This window comes from Charadrius vociferus, unplaced genomic scaffold (genome assembly GCF_000708025.1).
Source record: "Charadrius vociferus isolate BGI_N301 unplaced genomic scaffold, ASM70802v2 scaffold32, whole genome shotgun sequence".
NCBI lineage: Eukaryota > Metazoa > Chordata > Aves > Charadriiformes > Charadriidae > Charadrius > Charadrius vociferus.
Genome location: NW_009647856.1, coordinates 6,454,284 through 6,476,791, shown reverse-complemented (window position 1 = coordinate 6,476,791; position 22,508 = coordinate 6,454,284). Strand labels below are relative to the sequence as shown.

General features: G+C 40.6%; 1 protein-coding gene across 3 annotated transcripts; it reads right to left on the bottom strand.

Annotated features, from left to right (window-relative positions):
• Nucleotides 1-348: 348 nt before the first annotated feature.
• Nucleotides 349-22,190, bottom strand: SEPHS1 (selenophosphate synthetase 1). 3 transcript variants are annotated; one of them, XM_009882940.1, is made up of 8 exons: nt 21,927-22,190; nt 18,629-18,732; nt 14,279-14,386; nt 13,222-13,376; nt 12,305-12,395; nt 8,789-8,888; nt 7,046-7,258; nt 349-1,731 (listed from the first exon to the last, which is right to left on the bottom strand). In XM_009882940.1, exons 1-8 carry the CDS (start codon nt 22,117-22,119, stop codon nt 1,517-1,519), a joined length of 1,179 nt encoding a protein of 392 aa, XP_009881242.1. In that variant the 5' UTR covers nt 22,120-22,190; the 3' UTR covers nt 349-1,516. The 3 variants fall into 3 exon arrangements, with proteins under 3 accessions (XP_009881242.1, XP_009881243.1, XP_009881244.1); XM_009882941.1 differs by having other exon boundaries at nt 355-1,728; nt 7,042-7,258; nt 13,222-13,343; nt 21,927-22,189; XM_009882942.1 differs by lacking the exon at nt 7,046-7,258 and having other exon boundaries at nt 355-1,731.
• Between the last annotated feature and the right edge of the window lie 318 nt (nt 22,191-22,508).

Below are 22,508 nucleotides of genomic sequence, written 5' to 3'. Positions count from 1 at the left end.
AAACGGGGCAGCTTACGGTGCTGCCGGGGAAAACATGGGTTTCAGCATCCGTTCTGCTTACAGGGCTGCTCAGGAACCCCCGTCCAGCTTACAGCAGGCACAGCCAGGAGGACTTGCAGAGGAAACAATTCAAAACCATTGCATACTTTATGCTGATAAGTAAAATAAACAAAATAAAGTGGATAATATACTTGGAGATAACCTACTTGCCCCCAACTTGGGCACGAAGGTGGAGATAGTCTAGATTACCACTGGACATCACAGCTTGCAGAATTGATCAAAGGAGTAGTAAGAACTATCAATATAATCACACTTGCAATGAAATAAAAACAACGAGGATCTCTCCTCTTTCCACTTTGTAATTCATTCAGCTAGGAATCAAAAGTTCATGCACTTATACAAGAGCAATAAAAAAAATTAAATATTTATTTTGAATAACAAGCTTCAGTTCAAGCTGCAATGTTGGCAATGTAGATTTTAAACACAGATCACAAAAGCGTGCACAAAAATGTATTTGAGCAAAGAAAAAAATAATACTAAGAATTATACTAAACAGCTGCTGATTTTAAGGAAACAAAAAAGGCTTGTAATCACTATACAAAATATAAAATGTATTAAACACTACCATCCACAGAACAGAGGTTTGTTTTAGTTTGATTATATTTAAAAATTATTTGTGTAGTTATTTATATAGTGAATTGTAAATGAATATTATACAGTAACCTCCTTTTGGTCTGCAAAACCTTTGTTGCACTATAGCACATCCAATCACATTGCAAAAAAAAAAAGTATTATTTTTCCTTACTATCAATAAAGAAAACAATCATTGATAATACAGTAAATATCGTCAGGTCTACAAATAATGAAATTAAAAATGACTCCTTCGACTCTGAAGCGCTTTCCATGCAAAGTCAGCACTTGCTCGTTTAAACAGAGTGCACTACCAAGCAATGTCCAGGGTCGTAGATGCTCTTGGTAAGACTAAACCTTATAAAAAAAAAAAATTAAAAAAAAAAATAAAAATCAAAGATTGAATGTAATCATGCAACCCTCTTACTACTGGGTATACCCACTGTGTCGCTTATCGATTTATTGCCTTTCTGGAATATCACTCAAGGCATCAAAATTAGACTTATGATAAATATACATATAATGAAAGGACACAAACTGCTATTCGACACTACTACTGGTAATGTCTGTGCTACGTGAAAGCACCTTTAAAAAGAGCCTATGCGGCAAGAGATAAGTGTCTAAAGATTCAAAATGAATCAACAGTATTGGATAACAATATAATTCTCAACTCAGAAGCTGCCTCAAGATTAGGTGCATCTTCAGTTAATGTAACAGGAAAAAAAGGCAATGGATTTTATTTTATTAATTGTATCCACTCATAAACTGACCTAAGGCCACCAGATGTGCAGACACAACAAGTTTTCTTTTCTTTTTACAGTTCTTTTAAATTGTAGGATGATAAAGGAATAGATCTATTTAAAAACAAACAGCTATTTCATCTATATTAAGAGGTGGCACCGGGCGTCGGGTTCACATTCTGAGTGGCCACCTGTGGTGCGACTTCAATGATTCGTGGTTTGTCTATAATTCTGGCCGTGCGGTTGCCCTTCTCTACAATGCCGATAATCCACGCTTGGTGACCTTCGCCGTATTTTGGAGACTTGATCTCGGCACAAAAACGTGCTGCCTGTTCTCGTGGTAAACAGATGAGGAGGCCTCCTGCAAAGAAAAAAAAGCAGGGCATTAAAACACCTGGTTGCAAAGCATTTCAACCTTGATCTGCCAAATCCTCATTTAGACAAGCACTTGGTGACTTCAGTGGATTCTGTTGAACTCGAAGGACGTCCAAAGAAGACACGGTAGAAGTCTGAGCTCTCGCTTTACAGAAAGAAGTTTGTGCCCAAATTCAGTGTTTAGTGGGCATGTAAATGAAGCCAAATACACACAAAAGATATTGGCAAAGGGACATCGTACTGATGCCAACAAATGACATACTGAAACAACACCAGCATTGTAAACTTCCAACAGAGGATTGCAAAGTGCCTCTACACAGAAACATTTTGGATAAAGGTCATATTCAGGTAGCTATAACCACATATTGGTAGCAGCTGATTCTGCAAGTAATCCCATTGCCTGCAATGAACTCATTCAAAGGAGGGACTATTACTAGAGAATGCGAATGGCAGAAAATGAAACACAGGCTTGATCCAGTGCTCCCAGTGACAGTCCTTTTGACCCCTAACAAAGAGGGAAGTTTCTAACCTTTTTTTGCCTTTCCCATAAGATTTTTTCTCAGAAACAACTGAAAAAATATTTTATTTATGAATGAATGCTTTTCAGAAGCTGTACAATGAGCTAACAAGTTTGCCATTCGTTTATTAAACCTAAGAATCTAACGCCGTTCTAAGAATCCCAAAGCACTGAAAAAGGTGACTTGGCAAGTTAATTACTGGAATGAGTTTCATTGTCAGCTCTGGCACAAATTTCCAGGGGCCTATGAGCAAGTCATTAAATGTTTTAGTGCTACCCTTTATTACTAGAGCATTTGGCTTTTCTATATCCCTGACCTTTTTTACATTTATGCTATGTTGCAAACATGTGAAGCACTGCAACACAGAGCAAACTCATCTGCATATGCCCAATTAAACATCAAAGCATTGCACGCTACATGCAGTTTGTGCAGCTCACGTCTGTACACTGTGCTGTATTCTGTCACACAGCAGGCTCTTGTAAGGGATGTTAAAATATCATCTCCCGTAAGAAAATGTTTGGGGAAGACAGGCAAGAGAGTATATTCACGCAAACAGGATTTTGGGCACCTGCTGAGGCTTGCTTACTCTTAGAAGAGTTATTTGACCCAAAGTCTTCCCGTCCAGGTGAAGGGCATCAGCCAGCAGCACAAGTCGTGCCACCAGCTCTGAGCCAACCCTGGGGATAAAGGGCCATCTGCTGAGCCAGCCACCCTGGGGCTGGTGCCACCTACTCCTCTGCGGCCTTTGGGCAGCTTCTTAGCACCTTGGGCACCTTTGTGTTTGCTTCTCAGAGCAAACAGTCCTCTTGGTGGTGACTGAAGACACGTAGTTTTTAAGGCTGTGAGGAAGATGCAGCTACAAAACATGAGGAATTATTTATAAGGATACGTGGAACTGTGAAAATTATTTCTTCGGTTCTATGTGCAGCAAATAAGTGCGCCATCCAGAATAAAGCTGATCGCTCTCAGATGTTTCAAAACAACAAAAAACCCAGAAGCTTGAAAGACAGTGTTTAAGTTACTCCAGATGTAACAGATAAATCAGTTGCAAAGGGATTACGCACCATTCCCGTGGAAGGCTCTAAATCAAACTGAAGAGAAACTTAAGTCATGGTGCAGGTGAGTCAGGGAAGAGGTTTACAAGTGGTCATGCAGAGAACATGCTAACTAGCCAGAAGGAAAAAGTATGGTGAAAAAGGATATAAGAAAGACCACAAGAATAATCTTTACTCAATCATCTTTTCCCCACACACTCTCTGCAATTTTGTATCACACGCATACCCTGCTAACGTTCTTTGGGAAGATCAGAAAAAACGTACAAAATCCCAGTTTCCAATCAAAAAATCACTTCCCACTTGCTGGCTGCATCCCACAGCTTGATCAATAAAGCTTAATAGAGGTTATAGGCTACTCCTGATCAGTAGTAGGACTCCTATCTGCAGGGACTATAATTATTTCTCCTGTAGATTGACCAGTCTCTTTAACCCTTTGGGTAAGTCCTTAAGGTCTTTCATTATATGTTCTATTCTATTTTATGTTAGTGACCTTCCCAGATGCTCTGTTTTTTGTCCCATGGACAACTACAAGAAACCTTCATCTGTGCAAGGTCACGGCCACCAAGAGTTTTAAGTTGTTGCAATGTGCCTGTGGAAAAAGAAGCAGCAGTGCCACGCTGCGCTGAAGCAAGCAGCTTTTCATCGTGTACCAAGTCTGAGGTCTGCATCAGCCACCGCTGAGGACAAAGCAAACCAACTCCAGACTGAACGAACAAACGGCCACAGCGGTTTGAGAGTTTGCTGCACACTTCTTTCGGGGGTTGAAAGTATGCAGATACTTGGTGTCTGTCCTGGCTTACCTTTTGAAAAATAAGGGGTTTTTTTGGTAAGAGGTTTTGAACATTGTTGGTTTTAACTGTTCTAGTGCAAGCAGGGAACTGGTCAGAAAAACTTCAAAAGCAGACTAGACAAAGCATTGCAATTAAGAGCAGAGATACAAACAGCTCATGAATCCAAACCAAGTGTCCTTGCTCCTGCTAATGGCTTTCTCCCACAATGACTAACAAAAGGATGAGATCATTAGCCTTGCCTCTTGTCAGGCACTAAGACAGCCCTTCTTTTCTATCCATCTGCCTATTTCTACAAAATTTGCACAAACACCGCGTGTTGTTGACATACCTCTGCTACACTAAAAATGTTGGCTGACACCAGTCAACAGTTTGTTACCAGAGGACTGACCAAAATGCACCCATGACGAATAGCCCGTGTAGAGTAACTTTGTAACTTACTTCTGCAAACAGCCCCTCTAAAAACCAGAATTAAATTGTTTGAAACTAAGTGCCCAGTTGCAACTTTAACGTTTACCAAAGAGGGACCTAAAAGAGAGAGCAAAACCATGTAAAATTTTAAGAAAATATACCATAAGCAAGAGTGCCTGGAGGATGGAACAGATGACATAACAGATCTTTCCAACAGTGACTTCTGTCAACAGGTGCCCAGGAAATATGCACTGGAAAAACACAAGTCTTAAAATCCACACAAATAGTTCTCCAGTAAATTTCTCATTGCCTGCCCACTCTGCTGAAAAACATCTGTTCACAAATGAAGAAGCTACAGACAGAGCATTTCTGGAAGTTTAAGACAACAGAGAAAGAGCATATCTGTATTACGGCACGAACAGCCCTGAGCAGCCCCCAAAAAGGCACCCTCACAAGTGCACAGAGGCGCAGCAAGGCAGACGCCTGCCTTCATATAAATCAACCCCAGGACCCAAAGTGTGTGAACAGCCTGGGTCTGAATGCTAACGAGCCATCCCAGCACACCATGCCCAAGCTAATCCACACTGCTGCAATGTGTCAGGCTATCCAGCCTAAGCCTAAAGCCTACGGGACTGCAGTTACATAGCTTTCAGACCAAAGCTATTGTGTCCACGTGGCTATGGATCTTTCCAATATCTGGCAGACACTGCCTTGTAACAAATCCCTACAGCCACCTCTAATGTGAAAAATGCAACGCTCTGATGAAATCAAATATACAAGTTTTGAGGCACCCAAAGTTCACAAATAACCAGATATGTCTTGCTGGTTTTTCCATCATCATCTATGTATGTTGAAACATAAGCTGTTCAGCGTTTCCAAGACACCTCTTGCTCAGTCCCAAAAGAGATTCTGAAGTCAACTGTTTTCCACTTCCAAGTACTCTCACAGCAGTGCATACATCCGCACTGGTTTACATTCCTTCAGGGAAAGGAGAACTGGATATCCCCAGGGTGCAGGATGGGCAGCTCTGAAGATTCAAGCGCTCGGTGTGCAGCTAAACCATTCCCACACCAACTGCCATACAAACCTCTGCCACAGCCACTCACCTGGAAGAGCATCCTGCAATTCCAGCTCTGTGTTCATGCTTTTTTTGGACTCTGTACAATTCATAACAAATGCTACCAGCACTCCAGTTATGTGGACTCCTGGGTAGTAAGAATCCGTCTGGTGCTACCAGACAGAGCTTGCCAAACTGCCACCAGATATTTCTGGTCTCTGCTGACTGACGCTGGGTTTGAACTCTTGAAAGGGTTCACGTCCCATATCCTATTACACATCATCTCAGCAATATGGTCTCTGTAGGACAGAGCGTCTGTTTAAACACAGATGGCTAAGGAACAATTCAGCAGATCGTGGTTAAGTTGTGTATTCACTAGGGGAAAAGTTTATGGCTCTCGCTGTGATGCTTCTTTCCAGATCTTCGGACTGTTTTGCTTCAAGGGGCCCCCTCTGTTGTGAGCTGCAGAGAATTTGGATAATACTTTGGAGAGCAGGAAGAGGGTAGGGAAATGAGATAAGAGAAAAAGGCAGATTTGTACCTACATCTTCTCCACTTTCCAAAGAGAAAGAGAAGTCAGATTAAAGAAGAAAAACAAAATGGAACAGGACAGAAGATTCAAGGGAAAATAAAACAGAGAGACTTCCAATGATCATGCTAGTCAGCAAAGTGGCCTACACTTAAGAAAGCAACTTTCAAACATCAGAAGATCTTATCACCTGATGACTGTTTAAATACTTATCTGATATGAACTAGGTGTCCACAGCCTGATTTTCAGTACACATCTGCTGTCTTCATTGTCACTGCAAGTGGCAGCTTTATTAAATAGAGAACTCCAGTAGTGAATGGGTTGGAGACTAATTTTTTTTTTTTTTTTTTTTTTTTTTTTTTGCTGTTAGTCACAGTCCCTTTAAGTCAGATTTCATGAACACAAGAGAGAAAAATCTATATTCTTGAGTATCTGTATGCTGTGGACAGAGAAGGCCTCAGTCACCAAGGCTGGCCCATTCAGCACTAAACTTCACACATATTCACAATAAGAAACAAAACACCGCTCATTTGACTGGCAAACCTACTGCAGGTGGCTTTTACCTTTGAGAAAACTGTGTCAGCTGTGCTGGGATTTTCAGATATTCACTGTCCTGGTGTTAACAGCTAAGAGAAAAATAGGTTTCAAAAGAATTCAGAGGCATCACTAACTTCTCAATGCAAAATGTTCTAGATACAGCAATGGTTTCTATAATAGCGTTTCGTAAGGAAGTAGAAGGCATTCAGGATAGGATGGTGGTTTGGAAGTTAGGCTGAAGAAGTTCATTGCGAACAGTTGTGTGGCTCATTCTCATTAGCTTGGCTATACACCAAACCAACTGTGATTTTTGAATGCAGAGCACATAGTATGTACATTTGAAATGTTACTAAATTCTAACACGGAGGTGTAGGCAAGGAAGAGGGTGATATAACTATCACCTACCTGAAGTCTCTGGACAAGTCCCATGCATGAGGCCAAACATATTGCCGCAAGCCTTACTGACAGCAGCCATCTTAGCAAGAACAGGAAGGTTATGAATAACAAAGGACACCTCATTTCGCTGCTGCTTGGCAAGGTTTTGTGCATGTCCCAGGATTCCAAATCCTGTGATGTCTGTAGCTGCGTGTGCATTGAAAGTGTGCATGAGTCCAGCAGCTACAAGACAGTGGGGAAAAAAAAAAAAAAAAAATCAGGAAAAAAATTATCAGGAAAATCAATGCTGCAACAATATTATGCACAGTTTGAATGAAATTGCATACCTTTAATTGGAATCAGGTTGGTTAAAAGTTGAAATTAGTAATAAAAAAAAAAAAATCATGCTTGAAGGGAACTGGAATTCACCAATGCTGCATGTAACCCGTAAAAAATTCAACTTGTATTTAAGGTATTAAATCATGCTAAAAAAACAGCACTGAAGTTGTATTTACAAGCATGCTGTATTAGACATGTGCTCCTAATTTATATTAGCAGTCTAAGAAACAGAGGTTTGCTCCAGATTCAAACTTCCCAAAGTTGAGGGCCAGAGAGGTTCTGAGCTAAGCTTTGCTTCATTAAGGGCAAGGACCAGACTCGTCCTGGGTTAGTCTTTTCACATCTCCTTCCCTGCTGCTCAGTAAAACGATCACACCAGAACTTAAGTTCTGGACACCTAAAGTTTAAGAGCTTAAGAACAAAGCCTGCAGGTTGTGGGGGAAGGGCCCCAGCCTCCTCACCTACGCATTCATGAAATTCTTGGGCATTTGCAACTACAGAGCCCTGGGTGGGAGAAGGGCACCGCTGCATGCAGGACAATAGCTCCAGCTGAGAATATTTAAGTGTATATAAAGGTGCCTGACAAGAGTGAATGGAGAAAAACAAAACGAAGAATGCTTTGCCCTTCGTTGGTGCTTCCCAATACAAGAGTAGGACCCAAGTTCTTTTCCATAAGACAATCCTGGTCATTTATTTTTCCTGGAAGACTTTGTGAAAGAATGAAAAACCAGTGGAATGATGTAACAAATACCAAATGAAAACTGAATAAATAGGGGAAGAGATATTTAACTATCCCTGTTCCTTCAACTGAGAAGTAAGGAAACACCTAATTCAATTCTCTGCTCCTCCAAAGACACTTTGAACAAAGAAGGGAAATCCTGATTTAAAATTTCTAGGGTAAAAGCTAACCTCCCCCGTACCAAAATTAAAAAAAAAAACCACGACAAAACCAGGAAAAAAATCCAGAAAAGAAAACACGTGCTACATATTCCACACTTTGGGAAGCGCGTAACACAGAATTAAAAAATAAAAATTAAATTGAAGCGTACAAAAATGAAGAGCTTTTCCTTTTTTATTCTATTTCATTTTTAAAAAATCTTATTGCAGTCAGGCCCTCATGAGTTCTCTAGTAACAGAAGACAAAGAATAAATCCAATATATTTCCCTTTAAAACATCCTCTAACTCACTGGGATGTTACTCGCAGCACTCATATGAGTCATAATCATCTCCAGCAGCATTTGTGTTTTCGCTGTATAATTAAAAGAGGGCGTTTGATTTTAATTTGCTTGCTTCACAAACACTGAACAGCAGAAAGATGGGGCAGAAGGAAGGGATAAAGCCGCTGTGTCACATTTCCCCACAGCAGTGAAATGAAATTAAGTATGGAATTCGAAAAACCCACAACCTCCTCCAACACACACATCTCTTCTTACCTGTTCTGTTCAGTCGTGCCATATTCATCATTGCTTCCTGGTATGCTAGTTCTACATCTTCTTGCGTTACCACTAGTTTGATTTTATTCCACTTTTCTGGCTAATGGATGAAATACAGATGATTCTTTTAGATTTTCAGCTGTATATTTTAAAGCACACCAATACCACTTTAAAAAAATCTTTAATGCAAAAAGCACTTGTACTTTTTCTTTTTTTTTTTTTTTAAAAAAAAAGCTCAGTTAAAAGAGGGGCAAAAGGTCCAACAGTCAGAGGTGTTTGCCTCACTCTGCTGTACCTAAGTGAAGTTCATTTAAAGATCTATTAGGCACTAAGCACCTCAAATCTTGGTTTCAGCAGCAGAGTGGAGTGAAATAACCTACCCTAGGGCAAAGAACTTTATCAAGGCAACTCTCTGGCTTGAACTCCACAGCCAAATGAGATTTGTTGCTGTATGTTGAGATTTGTAATCTCTGGCTTCTTGGTTTGTTGTGGTTTTTTGGTTGGTTTTTGGTGTTGTTTTTTTGTTTTGGTTTGGGTTTGTTTTTTTTTTTTTTTTTAAGAGGAAAGTCTTGATTTCACATCTGGACACTTTGATCAAGAAAGGCCACTGATACCCACAAGTACAGGTCTGAGGAATGTATGCTGAGGCAGGATGTAGTCACTCTAGCGATTTAGGATTAAGGCAGTTTCATAAGGTTCCTTTACAGTTTCTTATCAGCATCTCCTTCCACCCATCCTCCAGCATGTTGTATGGACTTATGCCTCCATCACACGCTAAGCAATGCTTTTCATCCCAAAATGGTCTCAGAACAATTTAGGAAATGGTACCTTTATAAAGGACAATTGTTTCATTTGAAGCTGAAGTAATTCCAGATCCAGAATGAAACAAAGCAACTAATTTGCTGTTAAGAGCAACACTACAAACTGGTTTAATTTTCTTCTTTTTTATTTGCAATGGAAATATAATTACTAAGAACTGAAAGTAAACAAAAATAGGATATTTTTTTTTTAAGCCACAATGCCTACACTGCCATTCCACAGAATAAACGTATAGAACAAATTTATTACTAAATCAAAGGTGCAAAAAACTACTAAGAATTGGTATATGATGCTGCACATGGGCAGGATCTTGTTAAAGAGGCTCTTATCCTTAACAAATGAGTGCTGACTTTGAGTGGAGAACCCAGAAATTGCAAGAGGGGGAAGAGACTGGTGAGCCAAAACAAATCATTTGTTAAAGAGCTAGCAAGTAGAACATTAAGATCAGGGCTTCTGAAATTAGGTTGAACTGAGTCTGAGCAATTAAGTAAGAGAGAGAGCAAGTGGAAAAAAAAAAAAAAAGACGCTATTACTGAGGGGACAGAATCATGATTATTCTTACTGCAGGTATGACTGAAAAACCTGAACACCCATTCTGCCTTCATTTCCAAAAACACAGTTCTGAGGCTGACCATGGGATGGAAACCAGTCAGATGATGGGAATGGAAATCACAGATGAGGTGGAAGGAGAACTCAAGGCTGAAACACAGGCAGGATACAAATTAGATGCAAATTCCTCTCCACTATAGCACTCAGATACTGGGGTTTGTAGAGAGGAAACAAAGGCAGAAAAGTTCACAAAAATCCTCAACTTTTAAAACCGAGCTTAGATTTCCAAATGGGAAGGGTCTAGTAGACAACACCAAGGGCTAGAAAACCTCTTCTGAAGGGGTACATCACAGCAACCCCTTTCACGCTTTTCAGCAGAAAGAATAAAAGGCAAAGAGATGCCAGTTCCCAGACGTGGACCAGCTTAATCAGTCTACATCATCAGCCTGGCAGCCAAAGCCACAGCAAACAGCTTCATCACCCCTAGCACATCCCTGACCTGGTCCCCTGGGGCCCCAGCTCTCTGCGGACTCTTTGCAGTCTCTTCCCTTGCACCCTATGGCAGCTGCTGCCAGCAACACAGCTGGGGCTTGGCTGCAACAATGCTGGCAGCAAACAAGCAAGGAGGACAGAATTTGCCTCCATTTGGATCTTACTTTCACTCCTCACCAGAAACTCCTTGGCTACTGCTCTGTTTAAATACCTCAGCTTTTAGGTTGTTGCGAGGTTTTTTTTAATTTGTTTTGCAGCCATATATCTCTACACTTGTTTTCCTTTCTTGCCTATACATAAACTTGCTCTACTTTGTACCTTCTTCCACATACTTTTTAATACAAATTCCCTACCAAAATTTGATTTACGGGTGGATTTGTGATATGTAATTCTAGTTTCACTTTCCCTACTCTTTCACAAAACAAAGCTAAAGAAAAGGCAGCACAGCTACTCAGAAATTTTCCTACCACAAGCAAAGATATATTCTGTTTACACGTAATAGGAGGATTGATTTCCTTGCTGTCCTCATTTTTCAGACCAGCAAGTGTTTCTGGTTGACAGTCAAGGAAATTAGAAGTACTTGAAATATGTGAAAATATCCTTAATTTGCAAGTCTGTTTGTCACTACAACAATAGATATATTAAGAAGTAAGATTATGGCCAGAAAACATACTATAAAATTGGTGTCTTGTTGTTTCACTTCATTTTCATATCAAGATTATCTGAGGCCCTGATCCTTTTATCTGATTGGAAAACGCAGGATTCTGCAGAGGTCAAAATTGCTAGGCCAGACCCTATGAAGAAGGAGAAAAATATTTTTTTCTTGTTGTTCATGCTTCAGACTCCAGTGAAGGTTTAAGCTGGTTCTCTCCCACTTTTGCTAACACTGGCTTTGTAATTAGAATTCATCTGACAATGTAGTGGCCAACAGCCAAGACAAAGTAGATTCCAGCTCATTCCTCTGCCAGTCTATTGGCTCAGTAGTCCCAAAAGTAGAAAAGATGCATCTTTTAAAAGTGTAAACTGAGCAGTTATAATTCTGAAGACACGTACTGGGAGCCAGACAACATAAGCAGATGCCAATTTTGCAGTCACTTTTCAGTTCAGTAGTTACATTTTTGCCTGAAGTAACAGATGGAAGTATGTCTACATACATAATGCTGCTAGAAATATTCTTATTGAATGCACAGGGTAATACATGTGAAACGTAGATATATTTCCATGTACACAAGCAGAAAGCCCAAGAACACAGACAGCAATCTTGGCCTAACTGGCATCAATAAGCTTTTGCCAATTACTTTGGCAGGTGGAGAAGGGCATAATTTTACCCAGGGTGCAAGTCTGTTGTTCTGTTAGTAAACAATTTTGTTTATTACAGCAACGCCCAAGAACTAACTAGGAATTGGATGCAGCTAAGATGGGCTCACTAAGCACAAAACAGTAAACTGTCTCCATTCCAAGAGTTTTGCACATACGCAGGTAAGACTGACACACCAAGGAGGAGAGAGGGGTGGTAGATCATTCCCAACTGAGCCCTCAGTGTACTTATTACACTGCTGAACTTTGTCATTTTACAGTTTTGAGGGAATGAGATAGGTCACCTTTAACTCACACCCCTCTTCCCTATTTCTTTTTTTTTTTTTGCAGTGTACTCACAATATCTAGCCACTGGTGGACAGCTACAGCCACTTGTGTTCCCAAGGGTTTAGTTAATACAAGCACATCTCCTGGCACTGCATTGTCTGGCCTGAAAACAAAGAATTCATATATTAATTACACAGTAAGATTCACACACACACATTATTAGGAATAAGTGCTGATAATTACGCGTTGATAATTTTCACAGACCTGTGTATCTTGTTGCACAATTAAGAAACTGACTAATTGCTGAATACCCTTTGGGAATCATTGCCATGCAATACTACTGAGCAAAAAGCTGCAAATTTATTTAAAAGTGCTAATCCTTCTTTCTTGAAATGTAACAATGCTTGCAATCAGATATACACAAAATTAGGTTTTCTTTCAATTTACTGGAGATGTAAGATAGGATAGGGGAAAAAAATTGACCCTTGTTACTTCAGGGCATAAGATAACCATCACTAGGACCACGAACAAATTCATTTGTATAGTGTAACATGCCATAGTGGGACATTCAAAACCAGCTACTGTTAAACAGACAGAATGCTGTAAACACAGTAATTCGGTAGTTCTCTAGAGCCATTAATAGGATGATTGGAAGGTGGTTTAATATGTATGTATAAGTATGACATAATTTGCATCCCAAAACAGTCTTCAATATCTTTAAAGGTTAGAAGCTTAACTCTCCTGTTGAAAGGAGAACAGAATGAAAAGATACTGGGGGATGGGGAGAAGTAAAAGGACATCCTGTTTAGAAAAGCAAATATGTACAAAAGGGATGTGGCATCTGTTGAGTGCTAAGGACAAATGCAAGCAGGAGAAGGTACTGCTTTATTCATCAGGAGACAAATCACAAGATCACAACACGGTATTTAAAGGATTTTTACCATATCCCTTCAGACCAGTGCCTTTGATTGTTTAGCGATTTAACTTACATTATAAATTCATTAGGCTGACAGACTGTCGTGGCCACTCCTCCTAAAACAATCCAGGGATTTAACACTGTTTGGCCACCAGTAACAGATGTTCCTGCCTCTTCTGCTGCATCTTTGAAACCCTGGATAATTAGAGGCATCACTTTGTCTCTTTCCTAGAGATCAAAACAGAAGTCAGAGTTCCATACACAGCAGTGCTAGTCATTTCAAGACTAGTCCAGGGCTTTAATCACTCAAGCCAAACGCTCTCATGGCAAATAGTTCATGACACAAAAGCCAGCCTTAGGAAGAGGTTAGCCTCCTGAAAATTGCATGTTAGCCCATAGAGCTACAGTTTTACAGCTCTATGCAAAAGAAGTGAGGACACATTCTTATCCTGAAGAAACGTTCTTCAGAAGGTCATACGAAATTAAAGAAATCAAAGTTCTGGAAATTCAGAACAACTATCCTGCTGTTGTAATCGGGTACAGACACAGCAGTGAAGCACAATAAGGCAAAGGTAAAAATCAAGCTGCATTTGGCCTCCGCTAACCTGCAAAGTTTCAACTTACTTCCTCCTAAGAATAAATATTCCATTTTGCTAGAGCAAAACAAACATACATGCTGGTCACTTTCACAAAAAAAAAAAAAAAAAAAAGAAAAAAAGGATAAAAAAAGAGAAAAGCAATCTATTGCAGTTTTTTTCTGCTTCAGAGAAAAGTTACAAAGCTGGCGTAAGCAAACCAGAAGTATCTATACAGATTGATACATAAATTGGTAATCAAATGCTGCCTTGTAGCAATATTGTCCTGAACTGACAGAAGCAGGGACCCCATTTTGGTGGAGATGAAGGCATTAGGAGCAGAAGATTACAATGTCACAGAAAACTGAACTTTTAGCAAGCGACCTCAGAAGGTTCATGAGGCAAGACCCATACTATGGGCTACGACATTCAATAAAACCATTTCTTCTTCAAAAGGGTTCAAACTTTGAAGAGAAAATACACTGAAAGTAAATACATTCTAAGTACATTTAGCTGTTTGGGTCTTCCTTCAAAAGCAAGTACCAAAAATCTTACCCTATCTGTCATTTTATTGCTGATTCCAAGGAGCATCAACATGTTGTCGCATTCTGTGACCCCCATGGCATAAAGGTCACTTAGGACATTGGCACATGCTATCCGTCCCTGAAAAAGAAAGAAAGGAAAAAAAATCTGCAGGACTGTTTGTGAATGTTCAGACAAATACCTGCCACAACCAAAACTTCCAGCATGAGTTTGTGCTCTGAGAGCGCTGCTTATTCCACAGGCTCCTGCATTAAGAAGCCCATCCAAATACGTGGTATGATCCACTTCATGCAATCTGCCCATCTAGAAGTGGTAAAGTAAGAACTCAATCACAGGTAAGGTGAGAATTCATCCCGGCTGTCTTGGTCAACCTACTCTCTTACTGACTAGATAGAAATCCCACACTGAGTTTAGATTGGATGCTTAATTTTAGAGGTCGGAGTTAAGCTCGACAAAGTCTAGCTTTGATAACAAGCTCAGATTACTTAATCCAATACGTTCCAGCACAAAACTATATACACTGATGAAGACGATCGTGGTATCTAATTCACAACTGCAAGGAAGATACAGCATATATTGCTGTCTCTCTTCTGTATCAGAATATGTAGGAGACAGGGACTTTAAAAAGCTGTTTGTTCGGCTGTACTACCCTGGAGACCACATCTACGCTCCCAAGTTTTTTGGGGAGTACTCTTCTTCCCAGAGGACACAGTTGTGCTGCCAGCACAGAGCCACACTGGGGTGCTTCTTCTGTCAGGACATCAATAAGAAGCTGTCTGCAGAAGACAGCGCGTGACAGGGATTAAGGAACTCGGGGCCAGAAGCTGGCCTTGTCACCGCTTAGGAGCACACACAGCTACTGAGGGGAGATGTCTGCCCCCTGCCACTTGTACAGTGAGGGAGATGTGTCTACTCTGCAGCTTGTCCAAGTGACAACATAAGCCTGAATTTTGCTACAGAGCATGCATTTTTCTCGACTTTTGTGTGTGTGTGTGAGCATCTCCACTAACAAAAATTTGTCCAAGAGACCTGGTCATCTGCTGAACATTCCTCTAAGCAGTCATGAAGCTGACAGGACTGAGAAGGGATCTCTTGCATCACATGAGCTTAGCTACTCTGATTTTACTAAATTAATGCATCTGAGTCAGGGTTTGTTGAGGTGTAGACCCAGCACAGATAAGACATCAAGCTCCCAGATGAAGATGCAGAACTTTCTGATACAGGCTGTGCCCTAAGGGATGGCAAGATAATTTTAAAATACAGGACAAATTCTGTTGTGTTACTCTGGAAAACTCCATGCATTTTATTAAAATTGCTTCAGGTTTACAGCTGCAGAACTGTAACCAACATCTGGTATTATGATTTTAAATCTGTTTTTCATAAAGTTCAGAGGCAATACCACCATGATAAAAACAACAACATGCTTATTTGACACAGTTTGGACCACAGAAAGATGCTTTAGCTGGAAGACAAATTGGGGTGAAGAGGGGGGACGCGGAAGAAATCTAAACACATTTCCACCATCTCCAAAATCTTACAGTCCAATCACACATTCATGATTTTTGCAAAAATTATATTATCAGGCAGGTATTTCATGTCATCAGCAAGTAGATTAACACCTCCAAATCACAATTAAATATAATCCCGTTTTTCATAAATTCAAGAGCCTCCAGTGGCACCAGGGGAATCCCTTATATTTGGAACCTGAATATGTTTTAAACATTTAAATCTTGAAATTATTAAGAGAAGAACGAATTGTGTACTGCACAGTTTGGTGAATATTGGCTGTTCAATTTCTAGATGTTTAAGAACACTAAAGTCTGCAATTTTCCTTTTCTGGAAGGGGACTACCAAACCATTCTCCACTATCTTCAGTATTTACCAAGCAAACTGCTGGTTTATGCTCTCTTAGGAATGACGGATAAGTTTTTAAACCACACTGACAACAGCTCTCTATTCTAATAGTCAGAGGTCAGCCTAACACTGCTTTTGCCAACTGGCAAAACCACTACGGAAACAAATTCAGGGAGCGCAAGCCTCAAGTAGCAGAGGGAAGAATAGACGACTTGTGGACACTGATAAACACAACAGGATTCACAGAGTTCAACCTAGCTGGGTCCCGCATGCCAACTGACCATTTACTTAGTCTCACTGAAACACGATAATCTATGTGCAATACTAGGAGCTATTTATAAGGGCAAGGGATGAAGTATCAGACACCCATCCCCAGCCTTGAGTGAAGATTCTTCTTAAAAGAGCACCAAAACTGCGAACAGATTAGGAAGTGGCATTCATTGGCATTCATTAGGAAAGAAAAGTGAAAGACTTCAGAGTTGCAAAACACCAAAGTTACAGTTGCTGGTGCGTGTGGATCACAGTACAGACTATGATGCAACCACTAAAGTTGGATTAAGGCCAATTTACATTCCACTCCTACCACACTATCCCAAACCTCATCTGAGCACAGGCTCACCTATCCGCTACTGCAGCATCTTAAACCCTTCGTATCTCCAAACAAAACAACCCTCCTCCTTCACCACAGCCTTCTCACGCTGTCCCTCACGTGTTTTTCTTACAAGGTGAGAAAAGAGTTTCTCAGCTGATGAAGCTGAACACAGCTGTCCAACAACATAGATGTGTATATATATATATTTTTTTTTTTTTAATATCCTGGTCCTTGATGAGTTCCCACATGATGTTAAAGCAAGCCACTTGAAACAGATTTTCCAGGAGAGCTCAAGAACTCTGTACTCCAGAGGCCAGCGTGAGATCTTGGCTGCTCAGCCTGCAGAAAGAGAGTTCTTCTGGAACAGAAATTAAAGGAGCTATGCTTGCATACATGCACAACACCTGGTCAAGCATGCTAAAAGACAATGAGTCAGTCCCAATCTCAAACTGGATGTCCATAACCTACCCGACAGGTCTCACAGAACAAACAACTGTTGTGGTTTCAGTTGGGATAGAGTTAACTTTTTTACTAGCAGCTGATATAGTGCTATGTTTTGGATTTGCGATGAGAAATACTTTTGATAGCGCAGTGGTGGTTTTGGAGGTTGTGAGGCAGCCAAAGCCTTTTCTGCTTCTCACACCACCCCACCAGTGAGCAGACTGGGGGTGCACAAGAAGTTGTGAGGGGACACAGCCAGGACAGCTGACCCCACCTGACCAAAGGGATATTCCATACCATGTGATGTCTTACTCAGTATATAAAGCCAGGGGAAGAAGAAGGAAGGGGGGGGAAATTCAGAGTGATAGCGTTTGTCTTCCCAAGTAACCATTACGCGTGATGGAGCTCTGCTTTCCTGGAGGTAGCTGAATCCCTGCCTGTCCATGGGAAGCAGTGAAGGAATCTCTTGCTTTGCTTTGTTTGCCGGTTTGGCTTTTGCTCTACCTGTTAAACTGGCTTTATCCCAAGCCATGAGCTACTTTTCTTACTTTTACTCTTCTGATTCTCTCCCCTACCCAAACTGGGGGGAGCGAGCAAGCAGCTGCATGGTTCTAGCTGCCAGCTGGGGTTAAACCATGACAGCAGCATGCAATCATATAAACAGCAGTAAAAACATGCCTTAAAGCAAAGGAGTCACATTCAAATCACAGGAAACATGAATTCTAACATTTCTTAACTTTCATTTAATTAACACCTCCAGTAGTATTCCTTAAAGCTTTATTAAGTCCTTTTTCAAAGTTCATTTGTTTCCCCATGACCTTCTGTTCAAGTCAATACTGACCACCGCCACATGTAACACCAGAGGAATCTCTACTGAGGATCAAATGAAATAAGGACAAAGAAGGAACTGAAGTCAAAGCGCACACAACTTCCAACAGGTCATTTCAACTTATTTATCTGCAGGCAGAGGTAGTACATGGGGAAAACTGGTGTTCACAACACACTGGGAAGTTGGCAGGTGCTACTGCCAACTACTGTCATTTAGGCATTTCCAGTTCTAACACGTTACCTGGTTATTTCAGAACCTCAAAAAAGGCCAATTACAACATGGTTCTGCTCACAAGTGGAGTTTACTGTCTGCTGCTCCACAGACAGCTTCCCCCTCCCCCCCATTTTGGGCTTTTCAAGCCAAATCCCACAGAACGGATGGAGGGAAATTTGAATAAGAGGTGGCAGTTCCCCCAACTTTCACCTATAGAAAGCAGCACTGCAGCATTCCTGGCTGACATGGAAAAGACTACAGGAAAAACTACGCCTTTCCCTCTTCACGTTTATTTAGGAAAGACTCTAAATGCAGTTAATCGGACAATTAGCGCTGCACATCTAGAAGAAACAGTGAAAATGCCATCAGATGGTAAGTGAGAAGCACAATTCAAATCAGCAATATAGCTAACAATTAAGTTTAGCCAACTTACCATCATATAAGGATCATCCACAATAGGATAAATATAATCTGTCGTCTGGACCAACGACAAACCTCCATGTCTTAATGGAATAACACAAGTGTCCATCCCAATTCCTGCAAAGAGAGAAATCCATCAGTGACATGAGTAACTTTGCCCTTAATAATCTGTTGCTCTTAAAAAGAGAACTTACAAAACATGTCTGTGAAATACAACCACAATACTGCCTAAACAGACATGGCAAATTCCTTCCTTAGAGAAAGCATGTAGCACAAATAAGAGGAAGACCAAGCAAAGAATGAGAACTCCTGACTGGAATAGAACAGCAGTGTAAATGGCTGAAAGCAAGAACTAAACTACGATGCTCTACAGTTTGTCGCAGCATAGTAATAGTGCTTTGCTTTTAAGAATAGTGCATGTGCTTGTATATATGTACATTTAAAGTTAAGAGGAACTATGTGAATTGATATTGTCGAAAGCAAATAGGTTTTCCTGTCACTCCCATCTCAAGAAAAACATAGTGACAGTTTTAAAAGGACATAGCCTCTCATAAAGGGCATTTCCTCACTTCAAGAGGAACAAAAAGAATGCCACAAGTCACAGCCTCGGCCCTTGGTGAAAGATGATTCACCCACTTGGAGCTTCTGCAACTGTGTTAAGTTCACCTTACTTCTGAGAGGCTGAAAGGCGGAAAGACAATCTGCTAGACAGGGAAACTCCTTTGAGAAAACACCACCACCAAGTGTAGCCTGTTCCCCGACAGTGGGTATTTCAAACAGAGTATGCGATACTAAAACCTCCAGACATTTGCTGCGATGCAAGAGCCTGCACAAGAGCGGCAGGTGACAAATGACAACATGCTAGCTGAGCCGCGCTCCCTGTGGATATCCTTGCGCCTTGTGGCAGTGGCAGGTAGCTCACCTCTTTCCTGGGCTGGCAGCAAGCTGCCAAGAATTACTCTGCATAACTCACAGGGCAAAAGTCTTGAAACAACTAGTTTTCACGGAGCAGATGCCACGCAGTAACTATTCCCCATGTATTAATGAAACACACTACCTAGCAAGAGCTACAAGCCAGTATTTGGCAGTGTCCTGTACAACGATGGGGTGAGCTCTTCTCATCTGGGGTCCTACTGAGGACACAGAGCACGTCTGCCAGGCAGTAGGTATATAGATGGAGAGGATCTTGCCTCTCTTGCCTACAAAGGCAGATTTTGCCTCAGAAGAGAAGGGATACTGACAGAAAGCTCATGAGCAGCAACTCAGGTTGCTCATCCTCTGCAGAAGCTACCAAGCTACTATGAATGATGTTCAGTGTCTCCAGGGAAGTGCATATAAGCACTTACAGGGAAGTGGCTCATGTATAGGACCTGTTTTGCCCTCAGTTCACCTACTCATACCATAATCACACAAGACTGATTTAACTCATGCAGTTTTCACCAACTTCTGCTGAAGTGCTGCTTGACAGACAGGCCAAGGGGCCACCATGGTCCTTCTGAAGCTACCTCTCTGTTCCACCAAAAAAATGACTAAATAAGTGAATCTGTTCAGTGGGGTAACTGGAAATAGGGATTTCAAGGTCCAGAACAGCTCTGAGAATTAATAACAAGCTTGCAGTTTCTTACTCACAGCCATACTTAAGATGGCTCTGTGTAACACCACTTGCCGGACTGAAAAGGAGTGAGGGTGAGTCCGCTATTGGCAATTTCCCTCTTGACTGCACCTCAAAAGCACGGTGCATATGCACAGGCTGTAAATTTACCTGTCTACCCCTTTCAAGCGCAAGGTATCAGAGGCAAATAACGCCAAACTTACCCAAAGACACATTTGTTAAAGGGATACTCACCACAAAAGTGTATTCTTAAGAGACCTGAACTCTCCACCTTCTATTACTAACTGATTTCCTGTTACATATCATCACACCTACATATTGATGGCATTAGTCTATTTTTTACCTTTTCATATAGCTGGAGAAGAAAAATCTATTAGCAGTTCCATTACTGTTTAGAGCCTGTAAGTTTGTAAGAGGAAAAAAAAAAAAAAACAACAGCTAGATAATTAAACCTAAAACAAACTATTACTGATTTTAGAAATCTGCCCCATTGAAATGCTGTTGTGAATAACTTAATTTAGAAAAAAACCCACATAAATAGCAATTTGGAGATAAAAGCAGCTGGAAGTGTCCTTCATTAGGGAATATTAAATTATAGTGCCACCCCAGCTCCATACACAATTGCTGCTTAGATATTTTGTACAAAGATTGCCATTGTTTAAGCAAGAACACAGGCTCCTTACTAATCTCTCACTGAATTCAATCTCTACCAGAATAACGGCTTGCAACCTGTTCGCCTGCTAATAGACAATTAGCAATGTTAAAATAATTTTAAATAAAGTTATTGGACACTAAATTGATAATTAAATAGCTTCAGAATAAATGCTATATTGATATTCCTAAATTGAGGGGAAAAAAAAAATCATTCTGCACTACAAAGTAGAGATTGAATATACAGGGCTAAGTAAACAGATAAATAGAATTAAAGTGTCATTAAACACATTATCTACATTAATTTATCTATATAAACATTAGGTACAGTAACTGGTATCAAAATACCAACATTCGCCCTGTTTCCCATGCAGGTGGCTTGTGCAGGTTGTTTTCCCTTACTGCTTGCATCATTGTGCAAATATCAAAGAGAAAGTGAAGCTGGCAAAAACAGAGGTCTTGGAAAGACAGCCTTTCCGAGGCAGCTTCTACAGGTGAGTAAAAAAGTTAAGAGTGGGGAACAACGAAAGGACTGAAAGAAAAAATGACAACTGTGAAAAAATCCGCTCCTAGCCTCAGCTGAAGCAAGAAAGTTTTCTCTTGCTCACTGTCTCTGACCCAGTAGCAGGGGGGGAGGGGAGAGGGGAACTTCACCTGCAAGTCATCTAACGGCATAAAATTCATTGCACTAATTGCAAAAGGCAATGTATTAATATAAAACTCCAGAAATTAACTGATACACCTTCACTTTGCAAAGCATCTAATGGTAAAAGGGAGAAGGAGACTAACACCTAAGCATGTGCCTATCACGATGGCCATTCCTGACTGTTTTTTCTTTGTAGTTGCATGCACCGCAGGATGTTAAATAACTAAAATAATATTCTGATATCTCAGATGACAATAAATGACAAAACTAAATTCATACTTCAGATTTCTGGATGCTCTGCGTGCATTATACAACATACCATTTTCAAGCTGATTAAACAGACCACCAATGAGATCACGTCACTAAGCAGACCACACGTTGTCTAACGGAGCAACTACTTACCCAACCTGGGCATAACCGCCCCCAGGAATTGTTCATCTTCCTGAAAATGGTTTTCTTGTAGAGATTCAAGCAGTTTCTGTAAGACATCCTGAGGCACTTTGCAGCCCGTGCCTTTCAGTTCAGCGAATCGAGTCAAACGGAAGCTCTCATCCAGTTCGTAACTTTCTGGGTTAAACGACTCCCGAACAGACATGGTTCTCTCGCACAGACTGCTGGCCTTTCCCACCCCAGAGCAATGGTATCACGAATCTCTGCCGATCAGTCTAATTAAAAAAAAAAAAAAATTGGGAACATTAGAAATACCTAGGACCTACAAGACAACAGGTTCTCCAGATAGAGCAAGTTAAAAAGAAAGAGAAAAGCACTCAACATCATTCACTTGTTAAGACAGGTGGGCATGTCTCACACAACTCATTTCTCTAAGACTACAAAGGAATGAGTTCTCTTCCTACCTTCCAACATTTAAAACTATAACTATGCCAGGCAAATCAGACAATGATTTTATTTTGCAGATACGCTGCATAAGTTTTTCATTAAAAAAAAAAATCTAACACACTTACCGACCTCATTTAACACAGAAGT

Excerpts from the sequence above, each read along its gene's own strand:
- SEPHS1 (XM_009882940.1), bottom strand. The coding sequence starts at position 22,119 with ATGTCTGTTCGGGAGTCGTTTAACCCAGAAAGTTACGAACTGGATGAG. Across the intron at positions 12,396-13,221 it reads CAGCCTAATGAATTTATAAT|GCCAGACAATGCAGTGCCAG; the intron begins GTAAGTTAAATC and ends CTTTGTTTTCAG. Across the intron at positions 8,889-12,304 it reads TCCACCAGTGGCTAGATATT|CCAGAAAAGTGGAATAAAAT; the intron begins GTGAGTACACTG and ends TTCATCCATTAG.